Here is a 15,252-nt window from a genome sequence, read left to right on the forward strand (position 1 = left end):
TTTATTTCCTTATCTTTAAGGAGGAAAGTAGAATGGCATCCTGCCATAGCTAACCTGTTGGTACTCATGTATTTCTTCCTTAAAACAATGTAAGCCCAGACCTTTGTTTTTGGGCCTCCAACTAAAATGGAAAACATGTTTAATTACTCTTTGGCTTTTAGAAAAATGTAAGTCAACTACAGTTCGCTCCTGAACAACATGGGGGTTAGGGGCCCTGACCCCCATGCAGTCGAAAATCTGCATATAACTTTTGACTCCTTAACACTTGACACTTAACTACTAGTAGCCTACTATTGACCAGAAGGCTTACTGATAACATAGTTGATTAATCTATTTTGTTAATACTGTATTCTTACAATAAAATAAGGTAGAGGAAAGAAAACATTATTAAGAAAATAGTAAGGAAAATAAATTTGTAGTATTGTATTACTGTATTTATTTTTTAAAAAATATGCTTATAAGTGGACCCATGCAGTGCAACCCATGTTGTTCAAGGGTCAGCTTGAACAGCTGAACCATGTTGTTCAACCCGCTATGAAGGTTCAAGTGTTAGATGCTACTAAGGAATCAAGAGAAGTCTTCTAATAAGACTTTTAGCCAAAAATAAGCTAATGGTTAATTATTTGAAAGGAATAACAGAGTGAAGAGAGAGGTTGGCCCAGAATCCCACTTTTGTTGTACAAAGCGATTAGTCAGCTAAAAGGGAATTTATCTTAGCTCCAGAAAGGTCGTCCATGTCATGGCTAAGAATGTAGACTTTGGAATAGCTACTTTGGTTCAGTTCTCAGCCTTTCTGCTTCCTATCTACGTGGTCTTGGTCATCTATCACTATGTGCCTGTTTCTTCATCAAAAATTCATCTACTACCACATACCACCCATGAGTGTATTGAGGACAAAACGAGATTATAATGTTTATTACATTATTACAACAAATTCTAAATTGAGAGTCTGTTGTATTTATCATTTCTGATTATTCATTTAAGTTCTTGGAACCTTTTGAATGTGCTCTTAGAGACCCAGGTGTGAATGAAGATCTGGTGTGTGGTGGTTTCCAGAAGCCTCAGGATAGACAGAGCACTTCTTCGTGGATTGTTAATTTTGCTGGAGTATTTTCAGGAAATTTTATTTTTACATCAAAGAAAAGTGTAGTAAGGAGCGGAATGAGAAATATATATGAATTTTTAAAATAAACTCAACACATTCCATGAAGTTTCATGAGGTTTTGAATGAGGGAAGTCAGCATCAGCCACTCCTTATAACTCTCAGGGAAAGGGTGTCCTTTTGTTAGGGGAACTTCAGTGGAGAAGTTCAGGCAGTGCGAGTTTAGAATTTTCTTCCTACCAGTATATGCAACTGCTAGCAGGGCTGCCTATCCAGAGAGAAATCAGGAGTCAATCTGTCAGATTGATGGTGAATATTTGAATATACATATCTTTTGCTCTGCATACCTTGCCTTCCATCATAAGATGGATGCTTTGCCAAACTCTTGGTGGGCTTCTCAGGCATAATAGTGTTGCACTTTGACTTAGGTGGCCTTGACAGTGTCTTGAGGCAGGAGGGCATGGTGGCTCACGCATCTGTGTTTTCCCCCTCCCCCCAGGCCCGCCTGAACTGTAAGCACTGCGGGAAGCCTGTGATAGACGTGCGGATTGGGATGCAGTACTTCTCCGAGTACAGCAACGTCCAGCAGTGTCCGCACTGTGGGAACCTGGACTACCATTTCGTGAAGCCATTTTCCTCCTTCAAAGTTCTTGAAGCTTATTGATGAAAGCTTTGCTTTAGTAATAGCTATTTTATTGACTTTATTTCTTTATTACATATCTTTTATAGGGAAACATTCTGTGACATTACCTTCTTTTCTAATTTAAAGGAGGGTTCCTTTGCGTATGTGTGCCACTAACATGGGGTTGGTCCCTTGCCCTCTCTCAACTCCTGAGTGTTAGTCTGTGGTCCCTATGAGAGCCCAAACGGATGGTTCTGGGGTAGTGGTTCACTGTCATTAGGTGTGGTGGGGAGGATAGGGTGAACTTAACTAGCAAAGGGATTCTGTGGTTAGGAACTAAAAGCACAGTAGGAGTTGGAAGGAAAGTCTTATTAAAATGTTAACTGTCCAAAGACCCACTTTCAGATCTTCTCTGGGCCCTGGGAAAACCCCGTGACGTGTGAATGTAAGTCTGTGCCTGGGGATCTGACAGCGTAGTAGTTGCCTGGGTTCTGTGTTCAGCTGTGCACACTGACTCACAGATCGTTCAAAGTGGACATGAGTGCTCTTTCTATCACTGTTGTGATTTAGCAGGCAGTTTTCCTACTGAAAATATATCCAAATCATAAGACATAAGAAGACGAATGGTGTTAACAGATATTTGTAGGTAAAGTGACCTGTAACAGAGAGAATATGCTAAATGAATTTGGAAGTGATGCATACTGACTCCAGGGGCCAAGAAAACGCAGAATCCTGTCCTTGGAATTGTGTCCTTGAAGTTGGTCAAATGAGCTCATAAGGAGAATCCACAAATGACCTGGTTTGGGTGGTATGGTTGTATGTCGGCTGCACTGTCGAAGTGCTGTTTGATGTTGCATCCTTCTCACAGGTCAGTCCCACAGCCATAGACCCTAACTGGTGGTTTCAGAACCATCATTACCATGCTTTGTCTTCCACAAAATTGTTATGGCCACATTTTACCCATTTGATGCTGAGTTTTCCAAATCATAGGTTTGACTTTAAGAAAGAAAGGAAAAAATTGCTTGTGAGGATGTGAGGAAGATGATAATAATTTTAATATTTTACTTTAAAGTGTGTTTCATTTTTCAAAACCACTGATTGTAATGTGTTAACGGTATGTTTGAAAATAGATTGTTCTGAAGCTCTCCATGACACTTAACCAGTAGTGAAAAAAGATGGTAATTTAAATAACTTGATTAATCAGAGCATTGGGCTTTCCAAAAACCAGCCTTTTGTTAATTAGAGCTTGATGATTTAAATAGACTGACATCCCATATCGTCATAGAATTGGAATTGGAATATGACTTCTTATAAATGGATTTGATAATTTCAAGTCTAACACACATATGCTAGTAAAATGCTGAAAATACAGTCTTTTATGGATAGCCAAATTTGGGGTTATATGAACAGTTTGTATGACTCATTTGGTTTATGCCATTTTTTTTTCCCTCAGAAAAACAGCTGTTTTTCCTCTCAGAAGTGTTTAGGTATTACTGCAAGCAAGTTTCAGTTCTACTGTATGAAATATTTGATGTTTTGTTTGAAACAAGAGAGCATTGAAGAATCAGTATATCGACTAATTCTTATCTTTCAGTTTGGATGATTATACTTCGGTTTACTGCATCTAGTTTGGTGTTTGATGGTCTGAAAAATATTTCACAGTGGGGCGAAATGCTCATTGCCTCTGCGAAGCCACAAATCGATATTGCTCTGACAGTATTCGATGCAACTGCAAAGATCTGTAGGACATAGCCCTTGCAAATTTGTCCTTAATACACAAAGCTGCATTTGTGAATTAACTGGTTCCCCATTGATTCTCTCATGTACCAAGTATAAAAATTGGTAAGTTTCTCATGTCCTGAGAGTAATATTTGGATTTCAGTTCTGAATTTCCAATGGAGAGTAAAATATTTGTAATGCTATTTTTTAATCCACTTAAGATTTTATCCCTATTATTGCTTATTATTGATGTTCTGGATCTTAGAGTTTATGTATAGATCCCATTCACAAGCCCCTTGGCCTAAAACTGCTGTGAATGTGTTATCTGATGCATACTGTATTTTCTCCTTCTTTTGGTTTCTACTCTCTGAAAAATAAGGAGGATTTATCCTGTAATTAGATAAAGTTTGCTTTTGGCCTTTCTTTGGACAAGAAAGTTAGGATTCTGTGGATGCTGCAGTTCTGTAAAAGGAGAGGCAGAGATATCTATCATCTGAGGGTATTGTTTGCCTTTAAAGCATCACATTCTCAGCTAAAGTAGAAAATCTGGCTTATTTGAGAATAAAATATAATGAATATGCAATAATGTGGAGAATAAATCTTATTTTGGAAATCTGCTGACCTGAGTATTTTCACCACACTTTTTCAAAGTACCTTGCTCTGAAGACCTTGGTGGAAATTGGAGCATGTCAAAAAAAAAAAAAAAAAAAAGACTACTTTTATTATGGTTTGGATATTAAAGGATATCATCACCCAAGAGATCCATTTTCTGTGTTTCTGATAAATAGTGTTCAATAAAATGAACCACTCAGAAGTGTTTAATAATTTCAAAGTGATTTTTCATCTGTTCTAACTTTTTTTTTTCCTATCATTTAAGAGTTCTGTACCTGGAACAAATAAAGTTTTACCTGCTTGAGTTCAGTGGGAAACCATTTCTGATGGCTTTATCATTTCCTCTTCAGGCTGACTCAATTCTCCACTCTCTTCTTGTTGCATCTGAAGCAAGTGATACACCGAGTTTATCAACTGCTTGAATAAAAGATAGACGTTGGCCGTGAAATTGAGGAGTGGAGTGTAGTATTCTATTCTAAGTGAGAAAGAGCTCTCCCTAGTCTTAATTTCCAGTTTTTGCAAAGGAAGTTTATTTTCAGAGTAAAAAGTATTTTCATATCTTTTGAGGGGACGTTAGCTCATCAGGAAAGAATATTATTAGGTGTTTAAATACTAACATTTAGGCTGATGCATAACTTATTAGACCCTGAAAACTAATTTGCTGAAATCTGTTTTGTCCTGTAAGACCAACCCTTAACGTACAGTCTGTTTTCCTATGCTCAGGTCAGGACCTCCACTTGGCTTTTCCTCTTTGGTCTCCCGTTTGCAGCTCTAAAACAGTTTTAGTTGGACTTTTGAGGAGGACTTGAGGAGAAAGTGCATCTGTTCAGTGTTTTGGTTCCTTTAATAGGATGCTGCCTAACCCAGCTCATTTTTATGTCCTGTTGACTTTGTTATTCTTGCAGGTAATTGAAAGAAAATGTAATGGATGGGCGTCGTTAAAACCAGCTCAAAAATATATTCTTGTCCTAAAGATTTCTTGTCAAGATGTCTTGGATTGCACTTTTGTTGAGGGAAGACAGTGTAAATAGTTAAAGAATGTTGATAAAACTGAAACATTTGGTTATGGAATTGTGTGTGGTGTTTGAAGGTTTCTGTTTGTGAAATGTATGTATTAAAAATAATAAAATTTCAGAAACTAATATTGTACTCTTCAGTGTGTCACTTAATTTTTTGTTTGGGCTTCAAGGTTTCAGAGCTTGGGGTTGTTTGATCAGAAAAGACAGGGAAGACTTCTTGGGGTTTGATACTGCTCAAGGTCACAGTCACTACTGCAGTTCACAAGAACTGTGGACGTTATTTGCTGTTCGATGGTGGTGTGTTGCATGCAGCCTACCTTCACAATAAAATAAATGTTGCTGTACTAGTAGATTGGTCCCATATGGATAGTCCAAAATTATTGTTCTGGTTATAGAGAATTCTATTGAATGGGTAAATAGTCCTATTCTACAGATTTTTCTGTGGTTCTGAGGCCTGTAACAATTTTCATAATGAAAAGACTTGATCATATGCTGCTTCATTGTAAGAAAATGAAAACTGAGTTGTAATTAAACCTATTGTGACTTTATGCACTGTGGTCAGGTATGTTTTATCTTTTAAATCTCGTTGTTCCTTTCATTTCAAATATCATTCTCAGCTAGTGGATTGAAATCCACAAAAAACATTAGAATAGGATAAGATGTGGAAATGTGAGTGAGGGAAGTGTCTCTAGTCTACCAGTGGATTCAAAGGCCTGACTTCCCACTTACTTACTACAGACATCTTATGCATAAATTTATTTTATTTAAAGGCTTAAGGACATGGGATATTGTGGTTTCTGCTGGTGTAATTTATGTCAACAAAATTCCTTTGCAGTTGTAAGAAAAATACACTTCTTACTGTGACAGAGCTGAAAGAAGAAACAAAGTTAAGCAATGATTGATAAGAATTAAGTTTAATGGGAGAAGAATCTTGTTTGTAGTGGTTTCCAGTTTCTTTAAATCTGGCTTATATTGTTTTCACTCAAATTTAGCAGCAGTTAGATTGCTAATTATGCAGGCTATTTCTCTAGTAAAGAGTTAAATTTTGGAAGAAAAAAGCTGGCTTTGAGCTTGTATTCTTTTCATGTTTCATTAGCTGGCCGTAGTTGGATAAGTCCTATTTCATGAATATGAAATATCTTTGAAGATAATTACAAATTATTTTAAGTAGTTTTTTTGTTTGTTTTTTGTTTTTTTGTTTTTAGGGAATATTTTTCTTCTAATGATGGCCTCTAGTTTTGTGGTAATGACTTCATACAAGCTCAATCTGGTATTGCTATGCCTCAGGGACAGCAAAATGAAAATTAACAAAGCACTTTGTTTTATGGAGTTCAGTAGAACGACACGACACTGTTTACGTTTGTTGGTGTTCAGCAAATGGAATCGGCCACCATTGAATCATTTCCTGGTGATGGATACCATGCCAAGTGGTTCTGATACATGTGATTGATAGTTTAGGTCATATCTTAAAATCAAGTTTAGAACTATCTAGCTAAATTTCGCACAAACCTAAAAGTAAAGAAGTCATAGCCATAAAAGTCTAGAATTTAAGAGATACCAGAATTTAGAGCAAGGGCTATGTTTTCAGTTGTATTCACAGTAGTGCATGTTAAATTGCATTGACTGTTGTATTTATTTTAGAGAGAAACAGAGACCCTGAGAATTTAAATCTATATAATAAATTGACATGGTTAATAGCTGAGAGTAGTAAGCCTGGGTTTCCTCTCAATCCTCCAGATAAGATCAACGAATGGGTATTTTGTTTTCAGGTGAGAGATAACTTTGGGTTTGATTTCTTCATTGTAAGAAGGCAGATTTAAAAGGTATAGTAGCCCTTGCTTTGGCTGCACAGGTTCTAAAATGGAAATAATTCTGAGAAGCTCCACTGATTCCTGTATAAGGGTGACAAGTACATTTGAAAGCATCCCCTATTTTTAGAAGAAAAAAAATAAGCAGGAACATTTTTATAAAAGGGAAAAATAGTATTTTACATCAGTAATTGTGTCTTTCCTCATTTTTCATGCATTAATTTATTGACATTTGTTCCCTTTTGTTCAGCATTGCTTGAGAGAGGAAGGTGACACTTCAATAGTCTACACTAAGAATCCATCATTTTATTCGCTTTGTGATCTGATTTTCAGTTATGTTTTGATTCAAACATGCCCTGCTGTTGGATTTGATAGCCGTGGTCTCTGCAATTTGGGCAGGGTTTTCCTCTTTTCTAACTTTTCAGTTTGTCTTGGTGTGTTTCATTTTCAACTTCTCACTATTTTGTCTGAAGCTCTGATATCTCAGACTTTTCTGAGTTGCTAAACCTGAGCACTTTATTTGTATTCCACACAGCCTTAGGGGTTAGAAATGCTGGTTATATTTTTGTTTCAGAGACTTAAGATTTTTCATGGTACAGGGGCTATATCTTGAGGTAGTAATTAGCAATACTCCAAATTACTGTAAAACCATGTGTGGGCAATCGGTGCCTTCCTTATACTTGTTTTCATCACATTAACTTCACACATTTTTCTTTTTTTCAAAATCACACATTTTTCTGAAGCTCTGTTGTGGTTGATAAAAAAGCAAAGCTAAAGTGAAGCCCCTAGGCTAGAGTTTGAGGCTCCAGAACCCCCTGGCTCTAAAAAAGAGTGGGCAAGGAAGCAAAATGGTGGCAGTTCTGGGGTCTACTGTGAATATTTCAAAAAGCTTAATGAGGATGTAACATGGCCCAACCACGAGATTGCACAGAATATCTAAAAGATCAGTTTGTTTTTGGCAGGACGTCGCAACCTTGGTTATCTCATCAGAAACACTGGCAGTAGCATATGTCTCTGATGAATAATATATGAGAAAACAAATGAATTACTACCTATTAAATGCTGTTTATTTTACAGACAATCTTTCAGAACGGGATAAGGTCAAGTTAGGTGGGGGTGGTCTTTGGCGATGGCAGAGTTTGGAAAATGACGTTTTTTAGAAGTGTCTACTTTTTCTAATCTTTTTCTTTCTATCTGCTGTGATACTTTTGCCTTATCTTTTTCATACCTGCCCATCTGTCTTTTCTACCTTGTCCTTTCTCCTGCCTGTCCTGTTGTTCAAGTTTCTTAACCACTGGAATAATGGTAAAAGCTCCCTGACCAACCCAGAAATGAATTAGTTACACATTTGAAAAGTTAGTTAAAAAAAGAGATCCCTACAATTGGCGTAGGGATAGACAAGTTAGTTGATCACTAGAGGAATACAGTAGACCCATACTTACATACGTGGACAATTGATTTTTAATAAAGGTGTAAAGAGAATTTGGTGAAGAAAGGGCAGTGAAACACATGATGCTGGAACAATTTGCTATCCAAATGCAAAAAACAACTAAACCTGGATCTATACTCACACTATATTAAAAAAAAAAACTCAGAGTGGATAATAGATCTAAGTGTAAAATCTGTAAAAAGCTTCTGCACAGCAAAGGAAAAAATAAGGCTAAAAGGCAGCTTATGGAATGAAGAAGATATTTGCAAATGACATATCTGATAAAGGGCTAATATCCAAAGCATAAAGAACTGATACAACTTAACACCCCAAAACCAAATAACCCAATTAAAAAATGGGCAGAAGACATGAACGGACATTTCTCCAAAAAAGACTTACAGATGACCAGCACATACGTGAAAAAGTGTTCAACATCACTCATCAGGGAAATGCAAATCAAAACTACAATGAGATATCACTTCATACCTGTCAGAATTGCTAAAATCAACACAAACAACAAATGTTGGCAAGGATATGGAGAAAAAGGAACCTTCATGCACTGTTGGTGGGAATGCAAACTAGTACAACCACTGGAAAAACAGTATGGGGGTTCTTCAAAAAATAAAAATAGAACTGACCTATGATCCAGTAATTGCACTACTCTTTACCCCCAAAATACAAAAGCACTAATTGAGAGTGATGCATGCACCCCTATGTTTATTGTAGCATTATTTATAATAGCCAGACTATGGAGGCAGCCCAAGTGTCCATCGAAAGATGAGTGGATAAAGATACGGTGCGTGTGTATACACACACACACACACACACACACACACACACAAAAAACGGCGTATTATTCAGCCATAAAAATAGATCTTGCCATTTGCAACAACATGGGTAGACCTAAGAGTATAATGCTAAGTGAAATAAGTTAGAGAAAGGCAAATACCACATGATTGCACGCCAATGTAGGATTTAAGAAACAAACCGGACAAGCAAAGAGACCAAGAAACAGACTTTTTTTCTTTTTTTAAGATTTTATTTGTTCATGAGAGACACAGAGGCAGAGAGAGGGCAAGAGCGAGAAACAGGCTCCCTGCGGGGAGCCCAATGTGGGAAGCCCAATGTGGGACTCAATCCCAGGAAGCTGGGATCATGCCCCAAGCCAAAGGCAGATGCTCAACCACGGACCCACCCAGGCATCCCCAAGAAACAGATTTTTAACTGCAGATAACAAACTGATGGTTCAGAGAGGAGGTGGGTGGGGAGATGGGTGAAATGGGTGATAGGGATAAAAGAGTACAGTTATGATGAAAAGAAAATCTAAAAATCTGAAGATGAATGAGTAGGATTTTAGTAAAATTAAGAACTTCTCAAAGTTACTGGTGAGAATGAAGATGAACCACAGACCGGAAGAAAAGGACTTGTGTCCAGAATCTATGAAGAACTCCCCAAAAAAAGTAAAACAAACAAACAAGGCAAAATAATTGAACACTTTGCTAAAAAAATAAGAATGGTAAATGAACACATAATAAGACATTCAACATAATCATTAGGGTAATGCCAATTAAAACCACAATGAAATATCACTACGCACCCATTGGAATGACTATGGTTATAGACAGAATACCAATTGCGGCCAAGTTGTGAGGTACCAAACGCACATTTGCTGCTGATGGTGAACCATCTGGCAGTTTCCTAAAAAGTTAATTGTGCTTATTCTGTGTCCCCGCCATTCTACTCTGTGTATATACCCAAGAGAAATGAAAGCATGTCCATAGGAAGACTCGTTCTTGAGTGTTTATAGCAGCTTTATTTGTAATAGCCACAAAACAGAAACAAACCAAATGTCCATCAGCAGGAGATTGGGTGAACAAAATGTGGGATATGTATACAATAGAATACAACTCGGCAGTAAAAAGGAGCAAACTATTGATAATATGCAACAACATGGGTGAATCTCAGATTACACTGAAGGGAAGAAACCAGAGGGAAAAAAGAGTACATACCCTATGATTCCATTTATATAAAACTTGCTAAAATGCAAATAAATCTATAGTGTGCTGTCAGTAGTTGCCTGGGGCTGGGCAGAGAGTTATTATTGGAGAGGAGAGAGAGAAAATGGTGACAAAGGGGTGGGAGGAAACTTTTGGGGGCTACTGATATGTACATAATCTTGATTGTGAGGATGATTTCATAGGTGTATCCATTTGTTAAAACTTGTGTACTTTAAATGTGTGCTTTATTGTATGTTAATTATACCTTCATAAAGCAGAGAGATACCCCCCTACCAAGGGATGCCCTATACCATAAACATTTTATTTAAATTAAAATCAGGAATACTCAGGAATACTCATTCATGACAGATTTTGTTCTTTTGTTTTAGTGTGTGGCTCCTGCACAATGGTGCAGTTGTGGCATCTTGCTGCCTTTGCTGCAATATCTTTTGTGGTGCATTCTCTAAGAGTACTTCCTGTTGGGTTTTCTTTAAAATGGAACAAGAACTTAAAGACACAGGAGAAACCATAAATATAATAACTCTTTACCCTTTTGGGATTTCTGTCCTCTAATATTTAAGTGTTTTATTCTGACATTTAGTTCAACAATATTTTTGTGTATGTGTGTGAGAGAATTGCCTTATTTCCAAACATCCTACTGAGTATTGAAACAGTATTTTCTTTTTATAATTATGCGTGATTGGTAGGTATAGTATTTGTATTAAATTACATTATTGCAGTGACAAATATAACTGGCATGAACAAGTTCGGGAACAAACCCTTGGTTAGCACACAACTGTGTAGTGGGGAGGGAAACTGTAGGCAGAGAGCCTACCAGCCACAAGCGTTCATCACAGTGCAGCTTTATGACATGAGTTAGAGTCAGTGCATTTGTTGGATTGACTAAGCAAATGTCCTTTGAGAGCTGAAGCTCTCGATGCTTACTTTCTTCACCTGTAAATATTAAGAGTCCCTACCTGAAACAAGGGTATTATTAAGAGTTAAGTGAAACAGTGTAAATAAAGGGCTCTCTGCAATCCCTGGCATGTAGTAAGTGCTGAAAATGTGCCTTATTATGGTTATGTATGTTATTTCAGAAAGCATTCTTATAATGGCAGGGCAGGAAAGACTCAGAGATTATCTGACTCACTCTGTTTATTTTACAGGTGAAGAACGTGGTTCAACACATCAGCATACAGGGCTGAAGGTCTTGGTGTGTCACCAAAAGTGGGTAACCCTAAGGAAGGCTCTCTGGAGGCTTCTTACAGAGGGGCTCTTGAAAACCTAGGGTGTTCTCTGATACAGACCTTATGTCACTCCTAAAAGAGCTTCGAGAGCAGTCTTCCTAGTTCAGAAGGATGGTCGCTTTCAATAGCTGTGAACATTTTAAAATCAGTGGGCGTGTGAAGCAAGGCAGCAAGGTAAGAAGGCAGTTGAGAAGGTTGTGGGATGAATAAACATGAAATCTGATTTAGGAAGGTGGGTTAGAAATTTTGTGAAAGCCGTATTTGTTTTTCTCCACTTGGGTTTAGCTTCAAACTGAGACCTACGCTCCAAAACCTACTTCTTGGTCTGGAAAACAGTTCATTTCTTCCCCTTGGTGGTGAAAACAAAGAGCTGGCCATCTGTTTTGTTATAGTGATAATATCTTCACTTGAAGCATGCCCATGAAGGATGGCATCCACACTCATGACTTAGTGCAGTGAATGCCACTTGCAAATGATAATACTTGCTTGGAATGTGATAGAAACAGATTATGATCATTTTTTGCTAGTCAGGACAATGCCCTTTGGTGTTGGAGGTTTGCTTCTACTGGCCCCATCCAGCTTGGGTGTCCTAGGTTGCAAGATATGTCTGTTGAAATGCTGGAGAGTCTTTAACCCCCAGTGGGCATCTGAACTTGCTCAGCCAACAGGGCCAGTGCCTGGCAGCAGTGCTGCTGGTTTCAGAGGCAGGAGGCTCCGGTTTATATTGTGCCTCTTACACTCAGGCAAATCACTTAATCTTTCTGTTACAGCAGGCTTTAACATCTGCTTTCTGTTATAGCATGAAAATACAAATACCAAGGCAGCTGGGTGGCTCAGTGGTTGAGCATCTGCCTTTGGCTCAGGGCTTGAGCCTGAGGTCCTGGGATCGAGTCTCACATTGGGCTCCCTTCAGGGAGCCTGCTTCTCCCCCTGCCTATGTCTCTGCCTCTCTGTGTCTCTCATGAATATATAAATAAAATCTTTAAAGCAAATACAAATACCAACTTTCTAATGTTCTTAGAGTGAGATTTAATGAATTAATAGGATAAATGAATTTATAAGCTCTTCAATGAGAAATAGACATGAGACATTATTAAAATGAGCAAGTCAGTGATATTCCATTTAATTCTACTTTGAAGATGTTTGTTTATTTGTGTATTTATTTGAGAAAGCACATGAGTGAGAGGGCAAACAGGGGGCTAGGGGTGGGAGGAGCAGAGGAAGAGGGGCAGGCAGATTCTGGTGTAGGGCTTGATCTTGCAAACCCTGAGATCATGACCTGAGCCAAAATCAAGAGTTGGATGCTTAACTGACTGAGCCACCCAGGTGCCCAATTCTACTTTAAAACAGTAGTGTCTATCCCAGATGCCTTTGATCCCTGGTTTTAAATAGCTGTGACTGTGTTACTTTCACCTGTCAACCTTGACATGCTAAATGCTATCTAATTCAACTTTTATTGAGATACACTGTTTACTGAGCATGTACTATGTGCACATGCTTCTGCTAACAAGGTATGATTATTTGTTCAGACGGCTGATCTTCAGTAGCTGTGAAAATCTTTTAAAAACTCTTACTGAATTCTACTTTTGAAGTGTCATCATTCCATGAGAGAGGACAAGCTCCTTGAGGTTACGTACACCTAAAATAGTTCTTGCTGAGAATGACTGCTCATTGGTGATATTACCCTAACATTGAAATGAAAGCTTAAATGTAGATCCTTTTTAAAAGAACTAATTGAAATTCTAACAGAGCATTTGACTTATAAGATTTGCGTTTTTAGGTTAAGATTTTTATTAGACTGAAAAAAGTCTGAAAGGAATTTCACTCCTGGCATATCTGTCATTTACATTTTTGTCAGGTTTATTAATGCATATGCAGCATGTTGTGTGCAGAGAAGCAAGAGCTTCTTGAAGAATTGTGTTGGAATCTCAATCATTTTCCAGATGCCTATAATCTGGTATCTGGGTAGGCAGGATATGGGCTGTTCTTATTCTTTTAGAATTGGGATTTTTTTTAAAACATTAAGCATTTATATGATGCCTAGTGTAAGAAGTACTAATGCTTTATTATAGCTTTTGGGGTAAAAACATTGCAGAAGAGGTGACAGGCATATTCTGTTTCTGTTGCTAAAAACTTTATATGATTTCTCTTAAAGTTGATGTGCATATTTAAATTTGCATTAGTTGAAAGTTTTAAGAAAATATCTCTAGCAAATTATTTAAGCTATGTGAGAAAGCTTATTCAAAATTGCTAAGTTTTAAAATTCAAAAGAGATGATTTTATCTAAGAAGAAGAATGTTTCTTCTTAAAATGGTCAAGTTGAAATTTTTTGTCATTAGGACCGCTTCAATTTTGAGGTTGGAGCAAGTACTTTAGTACTTTTAGTTTTCTTAGTTTACACATAATTTCAGTTAACAAGATACTAAATATGAGTCTGAAGATTTCAAAATTTATTATTATACCCCAAAGAAAGGAAGTCTGAAAGGTCATGAAGTAAATGGAGTTCATGGCTCATGGAGATGTGCTCATTTTGAATATATATGCTCCCAGGTCACATTTCTAATATGGGTCAAGGAAGAAAGTTTTCAGCTCTTCAAAGGCAATAGTGTCTTTGCAGCTGGTGGTGGGGTGGTGTAGGAGTGTGGTGAGGAGGGCAGGGCCAGATGAAAACAGCTTTGACCAATTGCACTGTTAGCATTTACCAAGGATGATGTGTTGGCATGAAGTTGCTCCATCGTGGGGTACAGAGAACTTGGTAAGGCTGTTGTGCTGTAGAAACTATATGATGGAATTCCATATCGAGTCATTGATTTTGCTCTCCTATGTTCTTGACATCTTGTTTTTATAGTGTCAGTACAGGGTCTTACCCACTAGCTGTCTGATAAATGTTAAGTGAATATACTGGCAATTCTACATGTCAGGGACATAAATGAGCTACCTGTGGGAGAATTCAGACAATTTTTCTTTTCACCTAGTATACTATGCATTATATCATGTTTTGTATTTTTGATGTCTGCTCCTTTGGGGATTCCTTTTGGAAAATCAAATATCAAAATTTTAAAAGTAAAGAAACTATCTCGATCATAAGAAATTACTTCTGTTCTGGGCCATTGGTAAAAGTCCCTTCATCCTTTACACATTTAGGAAAAAGGTGATCATGTTTAAGATTAGGTAGTTAGGGTTAAAAATTAGAAGTAGGAATGTCAGAAGTAGAAGGCACCTTAAAACTCCTTTCTGGAAAGATAGGGAAACAGTAGAAAGACTGCTTAGAATCAAGACCTCTAGAACAGTGTCATCCAGTCCAGTAGCCACTTAGCCACAGGTGGCCATTCAAATCAAATGAACAAATTTTTAAGTTAAAAAATCCACTTCCTAAGTTGCATTAGCCATATCTCAAGTTCTCAATAGCCACATGACTAGTGGCTATGATACTGGACAGCACCAATTATAAAACATTTCCATCACTAGAGAAAGTTTCTTGGATCGTGCTCGGACTAGACTTTTTCATCAAAGCTCTTTTTTCTCCACTTAAAACCTTAAAGAAAGAGTGTCTAATGATGGGCCCCTCACTTCTTACTATATATTCCAATAAGTGATTTAAAACTGGAAACAATGTGTGGAATGATTTTGTTACTTGTTATTCATTTTTGTTTATCCTTGGAAAGAGGTGTATCAGGAGCTTATGGAGTGAGTGTAG

At 37.4% G+C, this 15,252-nt stretch overlaps 1 protein-coding gene across 1 annotated transcript in view; it reads left to right on the plus strand.

Annotated features, from left to right (window-relative positions):
* The window catches only part of HECA (hdc homolog, cell cycle regulator), a 46,657-nt gene extending 41,035 nt beyond the window's left edge, over nt 1-5,622 (plus strand). Inside the window, exon 4 of the mRNA XM_055324645.1 lies at nt 1,602-5,622. Coding sequence (XP_055180620.1) covers nt 1,602-1,766 — 165 coding nt within the window. The 3' untranslated portion in view covers nt 1,767-5,622. The remainder of the gene's footprint in view (nt 1-1,601) is intronic.
* The last annotated feature ends 9,630 nt before the right edge of the window (nt 5,623-15,252 follow it).

The sequence above is a fragment of the Nyctereutes procyonoides genome, unplaced genomic scaffold (genome assembly GCF_905146905.1).
Source record: "Nyctereutes procyonoides isolate TBG_1078 unplaced genomic scaffold, NYPRO_anot_genome, whole genome shotgun sequence".
Lineage (NCBI taxonomy): Eukaryota > Metazoa > Chordata > Mammalia > Carnivora > Canidae > Nyctereutes > Nyctereutes procyonoides.